The sequence below is a fragment of the Dreissena polymorpha genome, chromosome 10, assembly GCF_020536995.1.
Source record: "Dreissena polymorpha isolate Duluth1 chromosome 10, UMN_Dpol_1.0, whole genome shotgun sequence".
Lineage (NCBI taxonomy): Eukaryota > Metazoa > Mollusca > Bivalvia > Myida > Dreissenidae > Dreissena > Dreissena polymorpha.
The window spans coordinates 60,291,976-60,315,476 of record NC_068364.1 but is presented as its reverse complement, the minus strand read 5'-3'; the positions used below and the strand labels follow the sequence as shown (position 1 = coordinate 60,315,476).

General features: G+C 34.1%; 1 protein-coding gene across 1 annotated transcript in view; it reads left to right on the top strand.

The window, feature by feature from the left end:
- Nucleotides 1–23,501, top strand: part of LOC127849159 (A.superbus venom factor 1-like) — a 56,145-nt gene that overhangs the window by 5,929 nt on the left and 26,715 nt on the right. Inside the window, exons 9-19 of the mRNA XM_052381878.1 lie at nucleotides 6,587–6,744; nucleotides 7,257–7,340; nucleotides 7,905–8,042; nucleotides 9,064–9,160; nucleotides 16,115–16,216; nucleotides 17,337–17,525; nucleotides 17,937–18,015; nucleotides 20,754–20,919; nucleotides 22,313–22,402; nucleotides 22,663–22,837; nucleotides 23,275–23,444. Of these exons, the coding sequence (XP_052237838.1) occupies nucleotides 6,587–6,744; nucleotides 7,257–7,340; nucleotides 7,905–8,042; nucleotides 9,064–9,160; nucleotides 16,115–16,216; nucleotides 17,337–17,525; nucleotides 17,937–18,015; nucleotides 20,754–20,919; nucleotides 22,313–22,402; nucleotides 22,663–22,837; nucleotides 23,275–23,444 (1,448 nt within the window). The remainder of the gene's footprint in view (nucleotides 1–6,586; nucleotides 6,745–7,256; nucleotides 7,341–7,904; nucleotides 8,043–9,063; nucleotides 9,161–16,114; nucleotides 16,217–17,336; nucleotides 17,526–17,936; nucleotides 18,016–20,753; nucleotides 20,920–22,312; nucleotides 22,403–22,662; nucleotides 22,838–23,274; nucleotides 23,445–23,501) is intronic.

Here is a 23,501-nt window from a genome sequence, read left to right as displayed (position 1 = left end):
TGTTCAATTTAGTCATGATATTCCAATAGTTAATTAAAAGAAAACAATCGCATTTCTTATAACCATCATCAACATTACATGTTTATTGTTGACTTAATTTTACGCAGGTACCAATTCACAAAAAAATAAACCAAATTAAATACTCAATCCAAGGTTAAGCAAAACCCCGTGCTCCAGTGTATATTTTAAGGTCTTATACCAATTATCTAATTATATCATTTATAATAAGTCTTGCCGTTGTTTATTGTGTGCTTTATCCCTGTGTCTAAAAAAGAAACTTTAAGTTACGAGTAGATGGCTTTGATGGTGATGGTAATTGATGTTTAATATGTATACTGCATCATTATTGTATATGTTCCTATATGTTCAGCGTCCGATGATGCCCTCGGCAGATCGATATTCAATGACCAAAATCAATATGCAAAGGACGTAAGTGTGTTGACAGGATTTAGTTTCAAACTGCAAGTTCGAAAACGATTCGAAACATCATTCTCTTTCGATGAACAAATGATAAGGTATAACATTTTACAATATGATCTCAGTACTTAATAATGTATTTACAACATTTACGATTATGTGTAAAAATGATGCAGTAGAGCTTAATAAAATATGGTTAAAAAACACTTTATTCTACTCTGACGCTCACCTGAGCACAACGTGCCTTTATTTCATTTATCTTTTGTTTAACGTTACTCCCAATGCTTTGCATTGACCGTCCAATGCGGTGACCTTAGCTTTATTCATGTATGTGTTATGTATGCTGTTTTGTATTGTGCTGTTTTGTGCTGTTTTGACAATTGGTCACTTGCCTTGCCTTAAATAAAGGATCAACTAATTGTGTATAATGAGAATTCAATACTGCTCCAGCTGCTGGAGTTTCACTTCTTTATATCGTACATCGTCAACATTTACCTGTTTACAAGTGGAGAGGCCACATTTAGTGCTCAGATAAACTTTGTCAGAGAATTCGATCCATAAGCATTTAAGTCGGTCGTTGTCGAAATTTAATTCACTTTTTCAAACTTAAGAATAGCTTTTGAATACTTTAAAATTCGAATTTTACCTTATCATCATTAAACTTGCTCTTTATGATTGCTCTTATGGCATGTCAGTACATTTCGAACAAACAATCGCAAGGGATTGGGCATTTTTTGTATAAATTTTTTCCAGTATGTTAACTTTAAAAAGCTTGAGAATATTTTAGAAGCCATATTGTTTGCCCAGGGATCATGACGATTGCTAAGAAAAACACTTGGTTTTATTGATTCATAGTGAACCTATTTCGATTCATTTTGCATAAAACATGGCTCGGTACGTTGTTCTTATGCGACCTTAATGAAGCAGAAGATTAACAACATCTAAGGTTTTCCTTATCTTAATTAAACTTTCTTGGAGGATGAGTTCATAAGATAATATATTTCCTGGGAGACTCTGAACGTGGTCTCTTCAAATGCATTGCTGAGAGGAGTTAGTGCAGTTTTCCTGGTATAAGGTGATGGAAAATAAATACTTCCTGGCTTTCATGTTACTGTTCTACAATCGCCTACCAGGAGCCTTTTGTCTTTGCATGAATTACAAAAGTGGTCAGATTATTTTTCTAATGAAGTATCGACCCGTATACAATATGTGTCTTCGATTAATATCTTCATACACTTCAATATGCGAATACATTGTTTTTGTAATTGTACAAGTACAACATTTTTAACAATGCAACATTATTTGCATTTATGAAACACAACTTAATATAATGCAATCATATAGGCAAACTTTTGTCACTGTTTATCCATGCAATTGCAACCTGGGAGTCACTCCACAAATATTCTTCCACAATATGCAGCTTTAATTGACTCTTCACGAATTGTAAATTTTTGACTCCAATTAACACAGCCATTAGCTCCAACCTTGGTATTGTCATTTCTTTTACAGGAGCAAGGCGTGTTTTCGCAAACACTAAATCCAACTTGGACGAATTTGCACTTTCCTGGTGAAGGTAAACTGCTGCCGAATATGAGCGTTTTGATGCATCACAGAAACACAGCAATCTGTATATAACATATTTGTAATCAACTGATAAATTTCTTTCAACTTTGTAGTTACTTATGTTCTCAAGATCCTTTTTGAGCTCTGTCCATTGATTCTCAATCACAATATCTTCAATCTCCTCATCCCACTCTACACCTCTTTTCCACAATTCTTGAATGAGAAGCTTTCCTCGCAATAGAACAGGTGAGAACAATCCCATTGGATCAAAAACAGAAGCGACTGTCTTAAGAACATTCCTCTTTGTTATTGGTACATCTGTCTCTTTGATTTTCTGTAACGACAAGGTATCAGTCTTATGATTCCATGTATGACCTAAAACATGTGTTTCTTTTAACACCGCTCTGTCAGGAGATGGTATACTTTCATTCACCAGATCACTATTAGATAACCATTCCCTTAAATTCATCGATGCTTCATTGAACATACACTTTGCTTTTTGGTAGATCTCGATGCCTTCTTTGTCACTGCTTGCTCCAGTAATGATATTATCTACATAAATATCACGTTTTAATTGCTCCGCAATAGGTGTTCCATATGAGTCAAGGTGTGTTTCCACTGTTGCTCCCAATAAGAATGGACTGGAAACTATCCCAAAAGGAACACGACAGAATCTGTACTCTTCCAAGTTGTCATATCCAACACTTGGGTCCTTTATATCATTAACCCAGAAGAATCGTGTCACATCGCGTTCAGATGGCTGCAGACCAATCTGCAAAAATGCCTTCTCAATGTCTGAAACTAAGGATACTTTGTGCAAACGGAATCTCATGAGAAGACCGCACAAGTCTTGGAGCAAAACCGGTCCTCTATAAAGACATTCGTTCAAACTTGTACTTTCCTTTGACACTTTTGCTGAGGCATCATATACGATCCTGAGTTTTGTTGTAGTCTTATCTGGAGTCACAACACCATGATGCGGTATGTAATGAATGCGTTCACTTGATTTATTTTCAGGCACTTTTTCAATGATCCCTTTTACTAGTTGCTCCTGAATGATAGAATTATACTTGTTTAACAACTCCGGCTTGTTTCGCAACTTCTTAAGACATGATTTAAGTCTACCAAATGCCAGTTGTTTATTGCTTGGTAAATCGGAATCTTCGTCCTTCCAAGGCCAAGTCACTTGATACCTTCCATCTTCAAATATAAGTTCATCTTTGAATTTTTTCATCACAATTTCATCATCCAGCACTTCTTCATTTTCATTTTTCACTCCAATGGATTCAAGGTTCCAAAAGTCCTCTAAGTCCACTTTAGTCTGAACAACACTATCAACTGTTTGGAGTACACTGGTGTTATAAAGCTGACTCCCAAATGTAAGAATCAGCAAGTTTTCCTCCTCGTCACTTTCACTTGCACTTTTAGTTCTTCCGCTAAAAATCCATCCCAGCTTTGAATTAAGAAGGTATAATCCTTCTGACACTTCCATTTTTTGTGAATGCACTATATCAAGGTAATAATCATTCCCGATCAATATGTCAATAGCAGACGATTCTGTTTCATTTGGTAGAGTATCGGCTAGATCTAATGTTTCCACAAGTTGACTGAAACAATCTTGGAGGGATGGTTCTAGCGTCTTCCTTTGCACATTACCACTGATAACTGGCACAATATTTGCACTTATTCTCATGTATTTGCCACTTTTCAACTTCAGATTTAATGAAGTCATATCTGTCTTTATTGTCTTAGCTTGACTTCCACCAAATGTGAACACTTTCAATTCCTCCGTTCCTTCGCACTTTAGACCAAGACTATCTGCTAAATCTTTTGTGATATAGGTACGTTGTGAACCACAGTCTAGGAGAATCCTTGTTCTTACTGAAGAATTTGTTTCCGGATTTTGAACTTCAGTATTTGCAGTTTGCATGAAAACTGTCTCTCCGTGTGAAACCATCATACCTTCTTGCTTTGTGTCCCCATTTGGTCCTTCACTTATATCTTCATCAAATTGAACATGAGCTTGTTCCTTCACACTTTTATCACCAATCTTTTTGGACACAAACTTCTGTGATGTCTATTATACACATTACAGTAGACACACGCCTTATTTGATTTGCATTCGGTTGCAACATGTCCACTTTTCAGACACCTATAACAATGTCCTTTGATCTTTTGTTTTCTTTCATGAAGTGTCTTATACTGCGGACACTCGTCACTCCAATGTGAATTATCACAAAAATGACACGATGGTGTAAGCTGTCTGCTTTGGGTATAAACGCGTGCTTCTTTGTCGTTTGTAACGAATGATGATGAGCTTCGAGGATTGATTATGGTTTGTGAGTTTCCATAAGCTGCTCTGGGAGTGTTCAATGGTATATTGCTTCTACTTCCTGACCTTTGAATATTGAATTCACGTTCCTTTGAAACATAGTTTTCCTTGATATTTTTGTTAGATTTTTCACAAGCACATATGTAATTTCTCAAATGTGTTCGAAGAGATTTGACATCCCATTCAACATCAGCTCCCTTGCTTATTTCAAGTTGACGGAGCACACCTTCTGGAATCTTTGTTGTTATCATTGAAACGAACAAAAGCTGGTTCACATTTTCACCTAACACTTCCAGACTTCGAAGATGCTTTTCAATAGTATCCATGAATGATCTCAAACTCTCCACTTTATAAGAAGGTGCTTGGATACTCAACATTTCCTTGTAATGAATATCAATGATTTCCTGTGTTTTCCCAAATCGTTCTTGTAACAGTTTCACAGCAACCTTGTAGTTTGCTCCTGATCGCGCTAGGCCAGCAATAGCACGCTTTGCGTCACCGCCAATTTTACTCTGTAGATAACTGAACTTTTCTATGTCCGATAGCTTTTCGTTTCTATGGATGGTACAATCAAAGGCGTCCCAGAATTCGCACCAGTGTAATTTATTTCCATAAAACATATTCAAATCCAGTTTAGGAAGTTTAACTGAAGATTCAGTCCGTTTCTCTTTATCTCGTTTCTCCACATACGCCATGAATTCTTGTTGATGGTGTATTTGAATATTCATCATATCTTTCATTTGTTCTTGCACAGTCACTAACCTCTCATTTTCCGAAGGAGTAAGTTTTCCGTCTGCCTGATCAGTATCTGATTTTTTCTTGAGAATCACCATTTTTTCAACAAATGCTTCTAATTCCATAACACTGTCTGAAGCTTCAGAACACAACTTCATATCCTCATCTGCAACTCGTTCCAATTCTTTGGAGTTTTCAGGCTGGGCCTCTGCCATAGCACAAGCAAGCTTTTCAGACTGAAGTTCTAATTTATCGCCATACATTTTCAACATTTTGATACACTTCTCTGAATTTGTGATTAATCTTTCAATGTCACTTTCATCCAAATTAGAACTGATAATCTCCGCACAATAATCAATTTTCTCTGTAAGTGTATTTCTGTAGCGAGTTCTTACACCTTTCACGTATGGAAGAGAAGCCATGTTTCTTTATATAATGAAAATAATAATCAAGTTACACTTACTCTATTGAGAAAATCAACAATCCAACTATCCTTTTTATTGAAACACAAAAAGTCCAAAACACCTTTTCTTTCAGTCCAATAAAGACGTTTTAAACGCTTTCTTTTCTTACAGCACGAGAATCAAAAATTCCGGTTCGCGGGACCATTCAATGTGGTGAACTTTCTTTACTTTAGCCACATTGACCTTTAAATAAGTAAACACAAGACACTGGTTCAACTTTCAATCACTTTTAATTTCCAGTTATTGATTCTCAACAAATCACTTATCTTTTGCATAAATTCACTTTTCTTATTTTACACTATTTTAATATAATAAATCCAACTTGTCTAGGTAAACTTTAACACACAATCCTTTTTCTTTAATGCTTTTTCTAATTCTAATCTATCCAAGCACATGGCGTGGTATTTATACAATAATTTCCCGCCAACTCACTAACATCTCATGAAAAGCAAGATAGGCATGAATTACATGATAAGTGCCTGACGGAGTCTGGCGGAGCAATATAACATAGTACAATTTTCCCGCTACAATAACTAGGTCAAAGACGGTGCAAAGACATATAGTATGTTGTTACAAAACAGGCGGAGCTAAGTGTCTATAAACACACCAGACGGAGCAAATTTACATAACAATATCAATGCTGCATATATACAAAATCGTGGCATTCACGACACTTGATGCCTTATTTTGTTTGTTTTTTGTTTTCAGTGGTAAGGAATTAATCAAGAGCATAAAATTCTTGGACTCCATTACAAAGTGGTCAATTCAAGCCATAGGTAACTTAACTTAAGGAATGAATTACACGTTGTGTCTGATTACTGATTAATTTCCGCATTTTGCATACACATTTGAGGATTTTTCATTTTTCGGTAAATCTGTTGTAAATCGTCACAACAATACCTCACGGCTGTTTACCTTAATTAGTTATTATTTCATTATAAAAGCCGAATAATGTAGCTATCGTTGGCATCATAACCTGATTTATATATGTGATTCCTTGAATAAGGAACTCGGTTACATGTTTATTGTTGAATAACCTTCAATAAAATGATATTTATTTCAATCTAATAAACAGGCATAACTGAGAATACTGGCGCCTGCATCGCAACTCCTAAAGAAGTCAGTGCATTCAAAGAGTTTTTTATTCAAGTAGATCTTCCCTACAAAGTATCACGAAAGGAACATTTCAACGTCAAAGTGAACGTGTTCAATTATAACGATGCAGATATGAACGTAAGTGTTTTAACGTTACGCATTTCTGTGTTACAGGAGTAAAAGGGAATGCATTTGAAACATTGTTTCATATTTCACGACTTATTTTTTGAAACCATACCCTTTTCCGCGGAGTTTACCAAAATCAATAAAATGCCCTATCACTAACTTACGCCAACGTTTGTTCGCTCTGTTATGATTTTAACGCTGTAAATGCGTTTGTACCAACAGAGCTTTAAAAAATCACACAAATTTATCAACTTTTTGTACGATGATTTAACAGCAAATTTGAGATTTTTTTACGTTGTATTCATGACCTCAAACAAAATAAACATGTATTTACCAATACTGCCGTGAACAAAACTAAGTGTAAAAAACGACACAAACAACTGACAAAACAACATAAACGGGCAACACATAAACCAGCTTCGACTAATGTTTTCTTGTATTTTGTGACTTTATACATGGTCATCAATTGTAAGCCTTTATTCGTTGCATAATAGCCTTTTGTCTGTGTAACATTACTTTTATAGGCTCGTGTGTATCTGAAAGGCATAGGAGGTCTTTGTTATGGCTCGTCACCCGACCAGCATTCTCCACCACAGCTTGTCACCGTGGTGAGTTACATAATAGCCGCTCTCTGAGAAAACGGGGTTTCCGGCAGTCCGCACAGGCTAATCAGTGACGACACTCTCCATCCAAAGAGAATTTTTGCTAAGAAGATACTTTTTTTAAATGAAAAATATCATAAAAGCGGAAAATGTCGTCTCTTATTAGTCTGGGCGGATTGCCTAATAACAGAGTGAGGCTCATATTTTTGTATTAACCTCTCTATCTTCTCAAAAATAGATTCGCGCAGGTAAAGCGAGTCCCCGCAGCAAAACAACACTTCTTATTTTTAAATAAGGAAAGTGTCATTGCAACAATTACATACTTGTGTAAATAATCAGACACATATTCAAAGTTTGGACACACATATATGCTCTTTTTATATACATTATTTAATTTTGAGGAGGAGCGAGCATTTAACGTTTGAAAACAAATAAAACAAAATAAAGAACTTGACTTGATATTCAAAGTTCTTTTTTTTTGTTCAAAACACTACAGATATTTATCATCGTTATAATGAATTTAGTTTCCATTATATGTTTGTATCGATTGTGTCAAAATCTGATCCTTAGCCTGCGAATGGCGCTAAGACTCTGACGTTTCCTATGATCCCCCTGGAAGCGGGACGCTATCCAATAATTGTGTCGGCATTTGTGACGATCGCGGACAAAGCCACATCAGATATTGTGGAAAAACAACTTCTTGTTGTGGTATATTTCTTTCTTGCAATATATACATTCTTCACCGTTCAGAAAAATAAAGATATGTTTACATGAGGTGACAATATATTACGAATATGCTCATTATTGTTTTATTGATCTTACGTGTAATACACAATATACCCATTTTCAATAGAAACGTTATGCATAAATTGTATGTCAGCTTTTAGAATTGTTAAAGGTAATCACTATTAATTGAACTGTGTGAAGGTTCCAGTAAATAATTCAGCTAAGAAGTTTTGTATAATAATGGACACTTATGAGTCTACCCTAAATATATATCGTGTGTCAAGTAACCATGCTTTAATATATCCATTAAATGCATCTTTTGACGATTGAAACACCTGAAAATTATCAAGCATTGTCACGCGATTGAATAATTTAAAGAGTTCGTAATATTTTGTAATATTGTGGGTAGGATAGGAAGTATAAAATACATCACTCATTATATGAGCTAGGATTGCCGAGTGGTCTAAGCGATAGACTTTTACTACAGGGGTCAGTGGTTGGAGCCCAGTTGAGGGTTACTTTTTTTCTTTTATTAATTTTATTATAGTTTTTTTACTGGAGCTTTTGAAACCCAATATTTACAATTTTCCATATAAAGCATTTAATTACAAACTTCAATACATGCCAAAATCTGTGAGAATGCCCCTTAAAAGTGAATATATATTCGGTTGTACACACCTCAATATAGATAATTGACAAAATTAAACTGGTACATAATTTTGCGGAAAAGTAGGTCAGAGGTCACGACCGTTGGCATTGGTATCACATTATCCCCATAAAACATGTATGAATTTTCTATTTTCAAACATGAACAACAAGTACTTAAGATGTAACTTGTTCGAACTTGACTGTTTCAACCCGTTTAGATGTTGACGTCGATAAGTGATCTTAAATGTTAATCCCAAAGGCATGTAAAATGTGAATCCCAAAGGCATGTTAAAATCATTATTATTATTATCATTATTATTATTATTATAATAATAATAATTATTATTTTGTTTAGAACGAAGGCATTCAGGAAAAGATGAATTTTACTGTATGTCTTGATCCAAACAACCAAATGGAAAACTGCAACCAAGGCAAAGAAGTGAAACACACAGGTAAATCTGATGGGGTTTCAAATGTATTATCGTGTGTTGACTTTGGGCTATGTTGGTAAAAGTAACAAAGGTTATGCCTTTAGGCCACTCCAAATTGATATGCTGGTCGTCCGATTTGTCGCACCTATTTATTCAAAATGGAAAAAAAAGTATTTTTTTTACCGCTCGCACTCATTATTGTGTCCTTCTGTAACCATAGCGCATGTGTTTTTTTTTATAATTTGTGAAAAAAACGCGATCTAGCAGAAACGATTTTGACGCTACGAATACAAATGCCAAATAAAGTGTTTCGTAACCTTTTAAATTTTAAATCGATTACTGCAGACGCTAAAAAATGCGATCGAGACGACCAGTACATGTTTCGCTGTCGTGACCGATTTAACATATTGCGGTGAAAAGTTGCTGCAACCAACCCCTAAAAATATTAACACATCTACGTTCTATGACTTATTTAAATGTGTTTGTTTACATTCGAACATGCAACTATCAGCAGATACCGTTGAATCATGTTCAATTTCAAACAACATCGGGAAACATGACGTAAGATTGTTTATAATTTTTCTTCATTAAATAGGCATATGGACGTTATTTCCCTTTATGTTGACAAATTTTTCCTATAACACAATTTTAAGTGAACAAAATATAAACATAAAATCACTAAATGCTGATTCTTAAAGTTTCACAGGGACAATGTTTTATCATTTTTAAAATACATGGTTGACGGAACATGCTTAACAGCTAGGTCCGTGTATTGCAGACACATCAAATAAGTTCTTTGTAATGTATACATTTATTTCAGAAAAATACAATACCGTACTAGCCATCAATATGCTCTTTTTAAATAAGGTAGCGACAATTGATTATATGCATGGCCTTTGTCCGACTGTCTGTCATTAGATTTTTTAAGATTGTCCCTCTTCAAGTGCTATTGCAACATTGCATACCTTTTCACAGCTTGCAACATGGTATACCTTTTCACAGCTTTCACTATTTGTATGTATATATATTTAGTTATTTCAGTCTCATCCATTTACATGAACAACATAGTATATACACAATATAAAAACACATGTATAACAACATCTGTAAATGGCCATTCAAATTTGAATTATAAGAGACTATAAAATAGTCTATATAATACAGAGAACATATTTATGATAACAAATAGTACATGTATTCCATAAGTGAGTGAGTGATTGTCATTGTGTCAATGGTATGTATACAATATCCATGTTTTCACCTTGATACATGTAAGTGTATCTGACATTTAAACAACATGATTGCTGAATTACTGGAGAGAGTATAAACATAATGAATTCAAAAATGCAACAACTGCACAGTTAACTAAAAGCCATATCAGTAGTGCTAATCTTAATTTTCATTTATAAGATTAAAAACTTCCTTGAAACACAAATTTTAAGATACTAAAATGACATATCGTGACTTTTGCCAACATTACGTAATAAGACATGTCTATCGTCAACATACGCAGAACATTTAAGTATTACATGAATCTCGATTGATAAATTGCAAATTAGACATAACTGTAAATGTTCAGGCTAATTCTCATATCTTTCTGTTTCTAGTGTTTGTTTCTAACAGTATTGGATGGACCTTGTTCACTCTGTATTGAATATTTCCACTGTTCTATGTATTTATTCATGGTAACAGATTCTACAAGATTGCATAATTGCTTGGAGCTAATTGTTGCACATTCATCAAGATAATTCAACATATCAATACTTCTGAAATAAGATTTAACATAAAACTGCCAGGATATTGAGAACACTTTACTATTAATTCTATTGTCATCCATGCGTTTCAATCTATGCCATTGATGTACAACAGATCTCCAGTGTTTCACATGTGGTGGTTGCCATGATAATTCACCATAAAGAGCACTGTTTGGTGTATATTAGCCCAAACCCAAGAAAAAGCGCATAGCTCGACTCTGGACTGCATTTATGCAAGAGAATGATCTTACACACCACACTGAGACCCCCATAGGATATGACTGGCCAAACAGTTCTATCATATAGTTTCTTAAAAACATTGTATGTCACTCCGCCTATAGATTTACATTTGGCAATGAGTTACCCAAGGGCCCTGCTTGCACTTTGAGAGACACTTTAAGAAGAAAGATCAAAATCAAGAAACTCATTTAATAACAGCCCCAAGTAAGTATACCTGTCGACCACTCTCAACTCATGGGGCCCACTTGTGAAATTAAATGAAGTTCGGTTGACAGATTGTGATCTGAAGTGTATAATATTACTCTTTACAGGGTTAATATTCATATGATTCTCAGTACACCATTGATATAAATAATCAAGCAGATATTGCAAATCATCTTCCTTTTCTGCTACTAGAACAATATCATCTGCACAGTATAAAACACATATTTTACTACTATCAAGAGTAACACCTTTATCTAGGTCTTTAATACGTACAGCTAAATCATTTATGCACATATTGAATAAAAGGGGCGATAACGAGTATCCCTGCCTTAAGCCACATTCAACATTAAACCAAGATGTACACAAACCATTTGTTCTAACACATGATGTAACATTACTATATAGAGACTTTAAAGCATCTAGATCTGATCTTTCCACCTATACCAACATCTGGCTGAGATAGTTTAGTCCATAAAATATTTCTATCTATAAAATCGTATGCCTTTTGGAAATCAATAAAAGCACAAACGGTTGATAACTTTAACTTCTTTCGTGTCTCAATAAAATTAGTAAGAGTTAAAACCTGATCAATTGTGCTTCTCTTTTTACGAAAAACATTTTGTTTATCAATAATAATATTTTCGTTTTCAACCCAATTGGATAATCTGTCATTCAAAATCGAACAATATAATTTATACATTGAGCAGGAAAGTGCAATACTTCGATAAGATAAAGGATCCCTTGGATCAGACGTATTATTTTTAGGAATAGGATTAATAATCATTTGGTTCCATTCTGATGGAATAATACCAGCATTAAAACATACGTTATATAAAACTTGTAAAAATGACACAGAACAATCATTTTGTAAAATATCAACCGCTATATTGTCAATACCACACGCTTTTTTCCTTTCTTAGCTTTCGAAATAGCTTTTCTTACTTCGTCAATAGTAATACTTCTATTTAGCATTAGACATCTATCTTGGTTAAAATCAACTGAAGTAGTTGCTGAATTTCTGTCACTAGGTACGGAGCCTCAAGATACAAATAATTGACTAAAATCTTGCTTCCATTTAGACAAAACTTGATCTATATCTGTAGATACATACCCATCTGTTAGTTTCACTTCTAAAGGTATAGTATTAGACCTTGATTGAGACACGCCAACCCTACCAATGGTCTTCCAGAACACGGTATTATTATCATCGCAGTCAGACAACAGGCTGTTTTGAAAGGACACCCAGTATGTTCTCTTACTGCTTTGTACTTTCTTATCAAAAGCTTTTCTAGCTGCAACAAACAAGGGTTATAATAATTTCTTTCTCGACCCATCTGCGCATTTCAGCCAGTTCCGTTCAGTTTCACACATTTTAGACCATAGGGAAAATAGGCGTCCATACCACCAAGGTTAACCAACTCTGTTTCTTTTATTTGAATTTATAAAAGGTACATTAACATATTTAAAATTCAACTTGTCAAACATTTCACCTTTAATGGAAGTACACAGTTCTGAATAAGCCATATCAATATGGTTTTGTAAACATAAACTATGTACTAATCTATAAACAGTATTATGCACCTCTGCTATAAACTCAGTATTATTCATAAAATCAACATGGATAGATTTACATCAAATTTTTCATAACTAGCAGTATCATCCGCCATTGGCCAAGAAACAAGATTGTCATCACCACCAAGAAATTCAGAGAAATCGGCTGTCCATTTCAACACAGAGTGGTCTGGAATGGCAGATGGTGAAAATCCCTCCCTCAGCGTCAGCTGCGAAATTAATTCACTACTTCTAGTTACAGAAAATTCTTGTAAGATATGTAAGTTTTCATGTGGTACTAAACAGTAATCAACTACCGCTGACCCCTTAACCGATACAGACCATTCAAAATGCAATAGTTACAGTCAATTATAAATTTAATAAGTTTTTCACCATAGGAGTTACTTTTAAAATCTACAATATTTCTGTCTGGCAAGTCATCAACTCCAATAATAAAATCTTCAAATTCACCGACTCTACTATTAAAGTCACCTGTTATGAAAAATGGGCCTTCTTTTTGAAATGTATAAACATCAGTAAGAAGTTGTTCATAAAAGTCACAGCAGCCACTTTTCGACTAGAATTTTCGGGTGGTAAATAGGAAACACATACATGAAAAATAAAACCTGATTGTTTTTCAGAACGTTAAATCCACAATATACCATCAAAACTATTTTCAACAATTTTTACATTATAATCATTACAAAAATCATCTTTTATAAAAAAAATCCTACTTATCCTGACCCAGTCCTAGTATTAACATGTAACAACTTTCGATTATTACCAAACCATTTATAACCAGGTAAATTCAAAACATCATTATTTTTTAAATGAGTCTCTGCAATGGCTTAAATATCTAAATTTAAACAGTTGACAGAATGTTCTCGAACATAAAACTTATCACTATTCGAAGAGGCACTCCAACCATTATTGTTCCGAAACCCGATGTTCGCCTATCTTCTATCGTCACGTCCTCCCCAAGTATGTCGACCATTCTGTCCTTGACCTCCACGACCTCTACCAGGTTGACCTCGACCCCGACTACCGGTTCCAAGGTTAATGTGATGTTAAGATATAAAAACAGTCACTCAACGAGTTCTGGTCAACCTTTTTCATTGCAAAATTCACACCTGTGATGTACACATTTCTCTATTTTTGTGTTATGAAAGATGTTAAAGTTACCATTTCCTCGTGACTGTTCACGGAAAACCCCACTATTATTTCTCCATGTGCCACTATTATTGCTGGAATTATCAGAATTAGCATCACTAGAACTAGATCTAGCACTACTAAGGTAGGTATTGTCATGATTAGTAGCACCGTAGTTGGCATTATCACGATCAGATTCCGAACTGACAATCCTATTGCCTTTAATTGATACCAGACTCTGGTTGTTAACAGCATTTACAAATGCTCTCATATTTCCGACAGCTAAGCGTTCATCCCTGGATTGATCGCAGTGTAAGAAAACATCTTTGTATACAGTTTTGTTCAGTTTCACTTAGACTTTCAAGACTTGATTACGCTCGTCCTCGCTTCCAAATGTTGCTATGACAACCCCTGGCACATGAGAATCAGAATTTGCATTTGTGATGGGTTTCACCCGATTTTACAGCTATATTGCTGATACCGAGATGATCTTTGATAATACCATTCACCTTGGGTTCTAGCTGTTCATTTACAGACTCTGGTAGTTTGCGAATGACACCATTTAATGCTTTAGCTGAACTGATTCCGGACCCATTCTTTAACATTTGCATTGTGTCAACGAGTTCATTTTCCCAGTTAAAGTGTCTATCTCACTGTTCATATCTGCACGGATAGTGTCAAAGTGCTCATTCATTGCCTTATTCACCCTATTGATCTCTGTATTAATACATTTATCTATTTATTGTGCTATTTTCTCACTCATTTTCTTTTCGAAATCAATAGCTAGCTGGTCAATTTTTTAATTTACAATATGTTTAACACTTTGCATTTCCCTAGAGAGATCGTAAATTTTTTTTTAAATCAAGATTATCATACCTTCGGCTCCCGCATTTGTAGAAATCGTACTTGGTGTATCAACACTTTCCTGTTGCGAGCTATCTGTATAAAGAGTTCTCTTTGTGTGCAGTTCTTGTTCGTCTTCCAAACTACGAGCCTTCTTTTGCATGTTCAACTCCGCAGAATTTGTCGAACGATGTCGCTTTCTATTGCTTATTGGAGTAACCGCCCTCACTGGCTGAGAGTACATAACAGCATCGACATAATCTTTAGCATGCTCCTGTGCCATGCTTATCGTAGATAATTACAAAATGTTTTCAAAATGAAACGCTTTCCGTGTTTTCTTCAGGATAGAATCTGACCGAACGTCTGTATAGTTTGGGATAGAAAAGTACTACAACACCGTTATGAAAATAATGAACTCTCAAACTTTATTTGGTGGTTGAAAAAAAATACATGTGTCCCTCACTTCAATGATATGGTTACGCGTATATTTTGTGGTCAAAAGTCATATGCAACTAACTCCTATAAATATGAGGTCGATATATATTCGTTGGATAAGAATTTATTTAAATGTAAAATATAGCTGTTTAAAGCTGTATCTCTTGATAATGCAATATTTTCTATCGAAAAGTGATTCTTTTTATTCTTCGCTCTTCGCTCGCTCAAGAATTTTCCTGTTTTCAAAATAAATAAATTTTTGTTCGCTCGTCTCTTCAATTTTTTTCATAAAAATCCGTAGACCAACAAATCACTTTGGAGTGGCCTTATTAATTAATGTGTCTTGAATAAAGGTTATGTTGGTTCATGAATCCTTTTATAAAATAATGTCGATTGTATCCATATATGTCATCAAGTATCTCGCTTTGACCCAATGGCAGTAGCACAACATTATGTTAAAACGATTTCAATTGACGATTTAGTTGGTTGCCGTTAAAACTCGATTTTAATAAACGAGTGATCTGAGAAAATAATAATATCGCAGTTGCGAGGGAAAATGTATTAATGATCGCGAGTTCTTTACTAACAGAAACCATCTATTTTTTGCTTTTGTGTATCATTTTGACCGTTTTGTTTTTATACTATAAAAGGCTTTATTTCGCAGGAATACAATACGTCATGACGTCAAACTAATGACGTCATTTGAAAGTGAGTTAACGAATGTTGAATGTATCTTATTCATGCTTTAACACATGCTCAATTTCAGGTTTATATTACTTTCAATTGTGTTCTTTTCTAGAACGTCAAAATTTTGGTTCACCATTCGTGAAAATGGAAGTAGAACTACCATTGCCAGTGACGGCTTTGCCTGGAACTGCGGCTGCAAACGCATACATTAAAAGTAAAAACAAGTACTACACTAAAACTGTATTAATATGGTTGATGAATTTTGTAAATAATACAGCTATTGAGTGTTTTTAGAATCGCTTTTTACTGTGATCGTCAATGTAATTTGCATATGGGAAACCTGAACAACTTGATACAACCCCATAATTAACACTTTGTATAGAGCAGTGGAAATTAACTTTCGGTTCTAAAAAATGTGGAAAACATGAATATGTACCCTTCGATCTGTCATAAATTCCTAATTGTTTGGTACATGTTTGGTACATATATTTAATGCTTTGATTAGCGATGCAAAATACAATGGTGACAGAAAAAATGGAGGAGGAGTGGGGCAGACAATATCTTAAAACAGTTTTATTGACTTAAACAAAATATTTTTGAAATTTTTATATTGACGTTTTTATTCTCACATGTTAAAGCACTTTTACTATTTGTAATAGTAATACTTATTATGTAAAAAATATGCCATCTGCAAATTATCATGGTGTGGTGTTAAAGTTAAGGAACCTAAAGTTACATCGAAAAAACATTAATACTTAAGTGTTTATGATGGTGACAATACTAACTTGAATGTCCCTCTTGTAAGTTGGGTCAGATTTGTTCACGCACAATCTCAGCTTTAAAATAATGGAAAACTTAAAATGCTGGCGGGCGTAACTAGTTCGTTTGCATGTTGCTGTAAAGGGGTTTCAAATTTTCTGATGAAAATTTCCACAAATGTACCTTAGACCGTGTACATCTTGTTACGCGTCACGCAACAATATAACTGCCGTAGCTTAAAATCAAAATATGCCTCACCACATTTATTGTATAGCCCTTTGGTTAGATTAGTAAACAATTTTACACCAATGTTTAATAGTAGGTCCTCTGTCAAACTGTTACGGGTCCACTCCATCAACAATGAGTCTTCATCAACAAGTCGCATAAGCTATAAGAGAATTTTCGGTCGAGAATAAAGTTGTGTATATTTGACATATTTTCTTCAGTTCTTGTCCAATTCTTATATAAACATATGCACATGGTTCCGCTACAATGAACACCTTGGTCATCGTGGACAAAGGTAGAAATAAGTCTTATTACAAGCCATATAATTATGTCAATATACTCAACAATAGGTAATCTCATGGGGGAAACAGTTAACTGTGTACTGGAAGGCGTGGACAAAATGTTTACTGAGCCCAGTGGCTGTGGTGAACAAAACATGATACGCACAGCGCCCATTGTCTACGGGATGCACTTCCTGAAACAGACAGGGACAATGGAGACAAAACATGAGGACTCAGGAACGACACAAATGAGAAATGGTATGCTATAATGTTCACTGGCATATATGGACTGTAAGTGTGCTCAGTCCCATTTGCTCAACACAAGTGTTTGAAGTATTCTGCATTTAGCTTGAATTCATGTATGCTCGAAATTAATGTGTTCATCTGGGATTTTGTTGGTTTGTTTACGCGGCCCAGATCTCAAACTTTATACATCGACAAGACACGTCTATTCAATAGTTTAATTTATATTTTGACTTGTTTCAATATAGCTGCATTTAAGTTAAAAAATTGAGCACATCGATATGAACTACTCGTATTAAAGGTTTTCTTGTGGAAAGCAGCATGTTTCAAGAGTGTTCAAGTTATTTATTCATTATATCGTATTTATGGTTATTTTTGACAACCTCGTTCATTAAACTTGTAATTAATCAATATTCTTTAATTTAGGTATTACCCGACAAATATCCATGTACCACAAAGACGACGGATCATTTGCAGCCTGGAAAAACTACCCAACCAGTTTATGGTAAATATCCAACAATGTTTGTGATACGGGAACCTTTTCACGTTTTGGTAAATTGACAAAATTGACAAAAAGGTTTCAGATTTGCAAATTTTCGTTTTATTTCTGATATTTGCGAGAAACAGTAAGAACATTTACCGTGCTCTTAAATATCAATTATATGCATCTTTAAACCTGTGAATTATTAAGTGTTACACACGCGAAACGATTGAATAATTTGGAGAGTTATGTTGTTGTCTTTATATTTGTGAAATTACGAGGATTTCTTAAATAAAGAAAAAGGTACAACATGTGCAGTATTAGCACGGATAGCCGAGTGGTTTAAGTGCTAGACTATTACTTTAAGGGTCAGTGGTTCGCGCCAACATGAGGGTAACTTTTGTCTTTATTTTTTATCTTGTTTTTGTTTACTGGAAATATTTAGCTCGAATCTTTACATTAATCAATTTGATGCATTTACTGACAAAATTTAATAATTGCCAAAATCTGGGAAATTGTCCCTTTATAGAGACATCCCTGTAGTTTGTGTGTACGACCATGTACAGTTTGTTGTGCAATGATGTATATTTAATAGTAGTATTAACTCATTGTTATTAAAATAATTTAGAATACAGCGAATAGACCACTGCCTTAACATAGGGTCACTGAACAATATGACCGCTAAAAACGGCATGGGTTTTTGCGTTGTTTTACAAACACATTGATTTTTTCAAATCTTTCATTAAAGGGGCCTTTTTACAGATTTTTGCATTTATTGAAGGTTTTCAATAAATTCTTTTTAATGTAAACATTTGATCTAAAAGCTACAGTAAAAAATCTATAATATAATTTAAAAATAAATACAAAAGTATTCCTCTACAGGACTCGAACCACTGACCCCAGGAGTCCTGGAGAAAAAAACCATTTATACCACTCGGCCATCATTGCTCATAGAATGTCTGATGTATTTTATACTTTATATGAGCAATCCTCGTAGTTTCACAAAATATACGCCAACAACAGAACTCGCGTTGCAACACTTGATACTTTTTAGGTTTTTCAGTTCTCAAAAGATGCGTATAATGGATATTATAGAGAATGGCAAATGTTCAGTATTTCTGTTCCCCACCAATATCATAACTGAATGAAAATTTGTGAATCTGAATTTTTGTTTAATTTTGTCAATTTACCAAAACGTTAAAATGCCCCTTTAAAAGGTTGTGTAGATTGTACATAACACGATGTATGCCATTCAATGTTTAATTTTAAACGTCTGCATAGGAAATGAACGAAGGGCTTTAATCAAAGTATACATTTACCTTACGCAATGCAATAATACCATGTAAAATTGACGATGGCTATCTTACAAGGAAGGTATATCTAACATCATAATGTTGATGAAATGTTTCCTGTTTTACATGATGCTAATTACAATGGTGATATCAACAAAGCATAATGTATTTCTTACATTTACGTGTATACACTGATTAAAAAGTACACAGTATCTTAAACGTTAAATGTACTCAAGGACTTTCTATAATCGAAGAAAGGCAATTGATGTTAAAAATAAGCAACTTAAGAGTGTTTAGGTATCATGTTTCTAAACATGTTTTCATGAATCTTAACATAACTTTCTCATATGTCTCTTTTTTCAAACTAGGTATTACAGTAAACACGTTTGTTTCCAAAACAAACGCATTGATGATAATTACGAGAATTTGAGCACACATTGTACATTATAACAAATATTAAGAGTAATGCGTAAATCATGTTACCAAAATCAAAATTCTTTTTCATTTACCTAGAAAGCATGTGTTGATTATTGTTTCCACATTGTGCAAGTTTGTAAAAAACTACACATAATTTAACAATATTTAAAATTGTAACATTCGACAGGATTTCTCAATGTTATCCTTTCATATTAATTAAAAGTATTAAATGTTTTAATAAAAGTCTCGTCATAGGTCATTTTGTTACCCTCTTCACTGTAGTAAACTATAAGATGTCGATTAGTTTGTCAATTTAATTCAGTTTACGGCATAGGTTCATTTAAGCCGCTGTTCAGATAATTGGTTAACTAGGAATATATTTAAAACAGATAAACAAATGCAGCCATCAATTATGATTAACTTTCCGTCATTAAATCAATAAAGTCTTCCTTTCTCGTGTTATAAGTACCATTAACACGGCTAGCCCGATGGCACTATTAGTTCGTTGTTATGAATTTCTGACGTACTGATTTCTATTCAAACTCTCTTTGTTTTGTTTCCATACATATTCACAGCAGTTGATCATAATTAAAGAAGATAAATGATAAATATAGTGACTGTATTATTTAGATGTCACATTGCATTTCAATTCCTATTTCACATTGATGAAATGTAATCCATATTAAATTCTAAAGATTTCTGAATAAAATGGGTCATTTTCGATCAATTATTTAAAACAAGTATTTAGGTGTATGGTTACAACCGATAGTCATATAGAAAGAACCACATTGTAGAAAGTCAGTAACGATGAGAACGTGGACCAGGCTAATGGTTTGAGGTGTACGCTTCAAATACTATACCCATCGTATCCTCTTGTGGGAGCTTTTATGCATATATAAAATAACTGCCATGAGTCTTTTGTAACTTTATGACCATTCAGTTTTCAAATGATGATTATTTGCATACTAAAACATTATTGTTTTCTTGGATCAAATGTCAATAATAAAATATAAATGATAGTATTTATTATTAATAATATATGTTTCTATTCAGGCTGACTGCGTTTGTTGCCAAAGTGTTTTGTCAGGCAGATCAGGTTGTGCAGGGAATCGTTGAAAGAGATGTAATTAATCAGACACTGTCTTACATTGCAAAAAATAACATGGAAGGATCCGGGGAATACCGCGACAGCAATCCAGTTATTCATCGTGAAATGCAGGTAACTTCTGAAACAATATCTTAACTACTTATGTTCCTGTGGATATTTGTATTCATAATAATTGTGTATCTTTTGTACTTAAGATCTACACACACACAATATATCGTTTACCTCGTTGTGTTCAATGCCTACACGTCGATGATCATATTTTAAGTATTTTATGATTGTATTGTGATGTCGATTCTATTGTATTATTCTGTCGCATCTAGTGTCTTATGATGTCGTATGTATTTTCTTGTGATGCCGTATGTATTTTCTTGTGATGCCGTACGTATTGCCTTGTGATGTCGTATGTATTGTCTTGTGATGTTGTATGAATTGTCTTGTGGTGTCGTATGTATTGTCTTGTGATGTCGTACGTATTGCCTTGTGATGTCGTATGTATTTTCTTGTGATGTCGTACGTATTGTCTTGTGATGTCGTATGTATTGTCTTGTGATGTCTTATGTATTGTCTTGTGGTGTCGTAGGAATTTTCTTGTGATGCCGTACGTATTGTCTAGTGATGTCGTATGTATTGTCTTGGGATGTCGTACGTATTGCCTTGTGATTTCGTACGTATTTTCTTGTGATGTCGTACGTATTGTCTTGTGATGTCGTATGTATTGTCGTGTGATGTCGTATGTAATGTCTTGTGGTGTCGTATGTATTTTCTAGTGATGCCGTACGTATTGCCTTGTCATGTCGTACATATTGCCTTGTGATGTCGTATGTATTTTCTTGTGATGTCGTATGTATTGTCTAGTAATGTCGTTTGTTTTGTCTAGTGATGCCGAACGTATTGTCTTGTGATGTCGTACGTATTGTCTAGTGATGCCGAACGTATTGTCTTGTGATGTCGTATGTATTGTCTTGTGATGTCGTATGTTTTGTCTTGTGAAGTTGTATGTAGTGTCTTGTGATTTTGTATGTATTGTATTGTGATGTTGTTTGTCTTGTTTTGTTTGGTTAAGCCTATTCGTCACTGGTTGACTTTAAGGATAAAGGCTAGTGCAAAAACACTAAAAATGTCTGGCAAGCAAATGAGCCCTAAGTATATGTTCATAAAATGTATAAAACATATCAAATAAAGTATTGCACACAAGGAACTTCTAAACTGTTTAGTCTCATTTATAATGCTATATTTCTGTTACAAATAGCCATGTACACAATTCCTCTTAATTACCTTAACCAAATTTTTGAAATGTTCTACTTGTTAGCGAAATATAGCAATCAATATTCAATTTTGTTTGTCATAAGATATTTTGAACCGTTATTTACGTGTTCTGGTTATTTCACACACATGTTTAAATAGTGCTCCTCCATTTAGTCAGATGATTCCGCTACAACGCACGTTTTAACCAAGACGATTAAAAAACATATTGTGCATTTTATTTTACAACGCTTTATTTCAGGGTGTTTTAGCAGAAGGGAACAGAACAGTAGATCCCTCGTTAACTGCATTTGTTCTGACATCACTGCTAGAATGCACTGATCGAACACAGGTAAAATACGATTTGGAATGCAATCAAGCAAAATATACGACACCATCTCGGTTGATGCATGTAGTGTCATTTTGCATTGTTTTGGTATTCGTTAATTCAATAATTTACAATATAAAAATTAACATAGAAAATAAAAAATGCAGTGAAAGGGAAGCTTTTACAAAAATAAGTTATTAGCTTGATCCAATTTTGACCTGTTTGACAGATTTTCTTAGATTTAACCATTTCCTAACTATTTTTATGGCATTTGTACTTTTCAGGAGGTCGAACTATCTGTACGTCGTGCCATGAGTGATCTTGAGCGAGTTCCAAACAATATTATAGAAAATAATCCGTACTTACTAGCAATTACAACCTACGCGCTTGCATTTTCTGGAAGTTCAAAAAAGGAAGAATTTAATAATAAGTTGTATGCCATCAAAAGAGACAGAGGAGGTATCGATTTTAATTAGATGAGTTTATGTAGTTTATGAACTAAACATATTTATTATGTCCATATAACCTAATTCGTTGTTTGATTGATCTGTAATAACCTTGTTTATTCTGTGTCAAACTGAAATATTCCGTATTATGTTTCATTCTCAAATAAATGTTAAGTGATAATGTGTGATAATTGTCTTTGTCGTAATACTCTTGCCTTCTGAAAACAAATAAAAAATGCTGCAGTTTAATTATATCATCAGTACCAAACCGTAGGTAGATGGCAATATTTAATATTGTTTCATGGAATGCATGCCTTTCTGAACATATGGTGTCATGTGGAGGTATAACATTCCATTCAATATACAATTTATATACATTGTCGTAATAAATACATCGGTCTAATACATACAATAATCAGATATAAAATAGTATACACTGTTTTGTTCAAGGAGGAATATTCTGGTCAAATCATAACGGCGCCCCTAACGCATATGATGTGGAGACGACGGCATATGCTCTTCTGGCGTTCTTGAAATTCGATGACTTTAAGACATGTCATAAAATAGTGGCGTGGTTGACCCAACAAAATAGTGCCATCGGAGTGTGGTATACAACACAGGTTGTAACAACTATGTATAATTTCAATTAACGTATGCTAGTACGGAAAGAAGTAAAA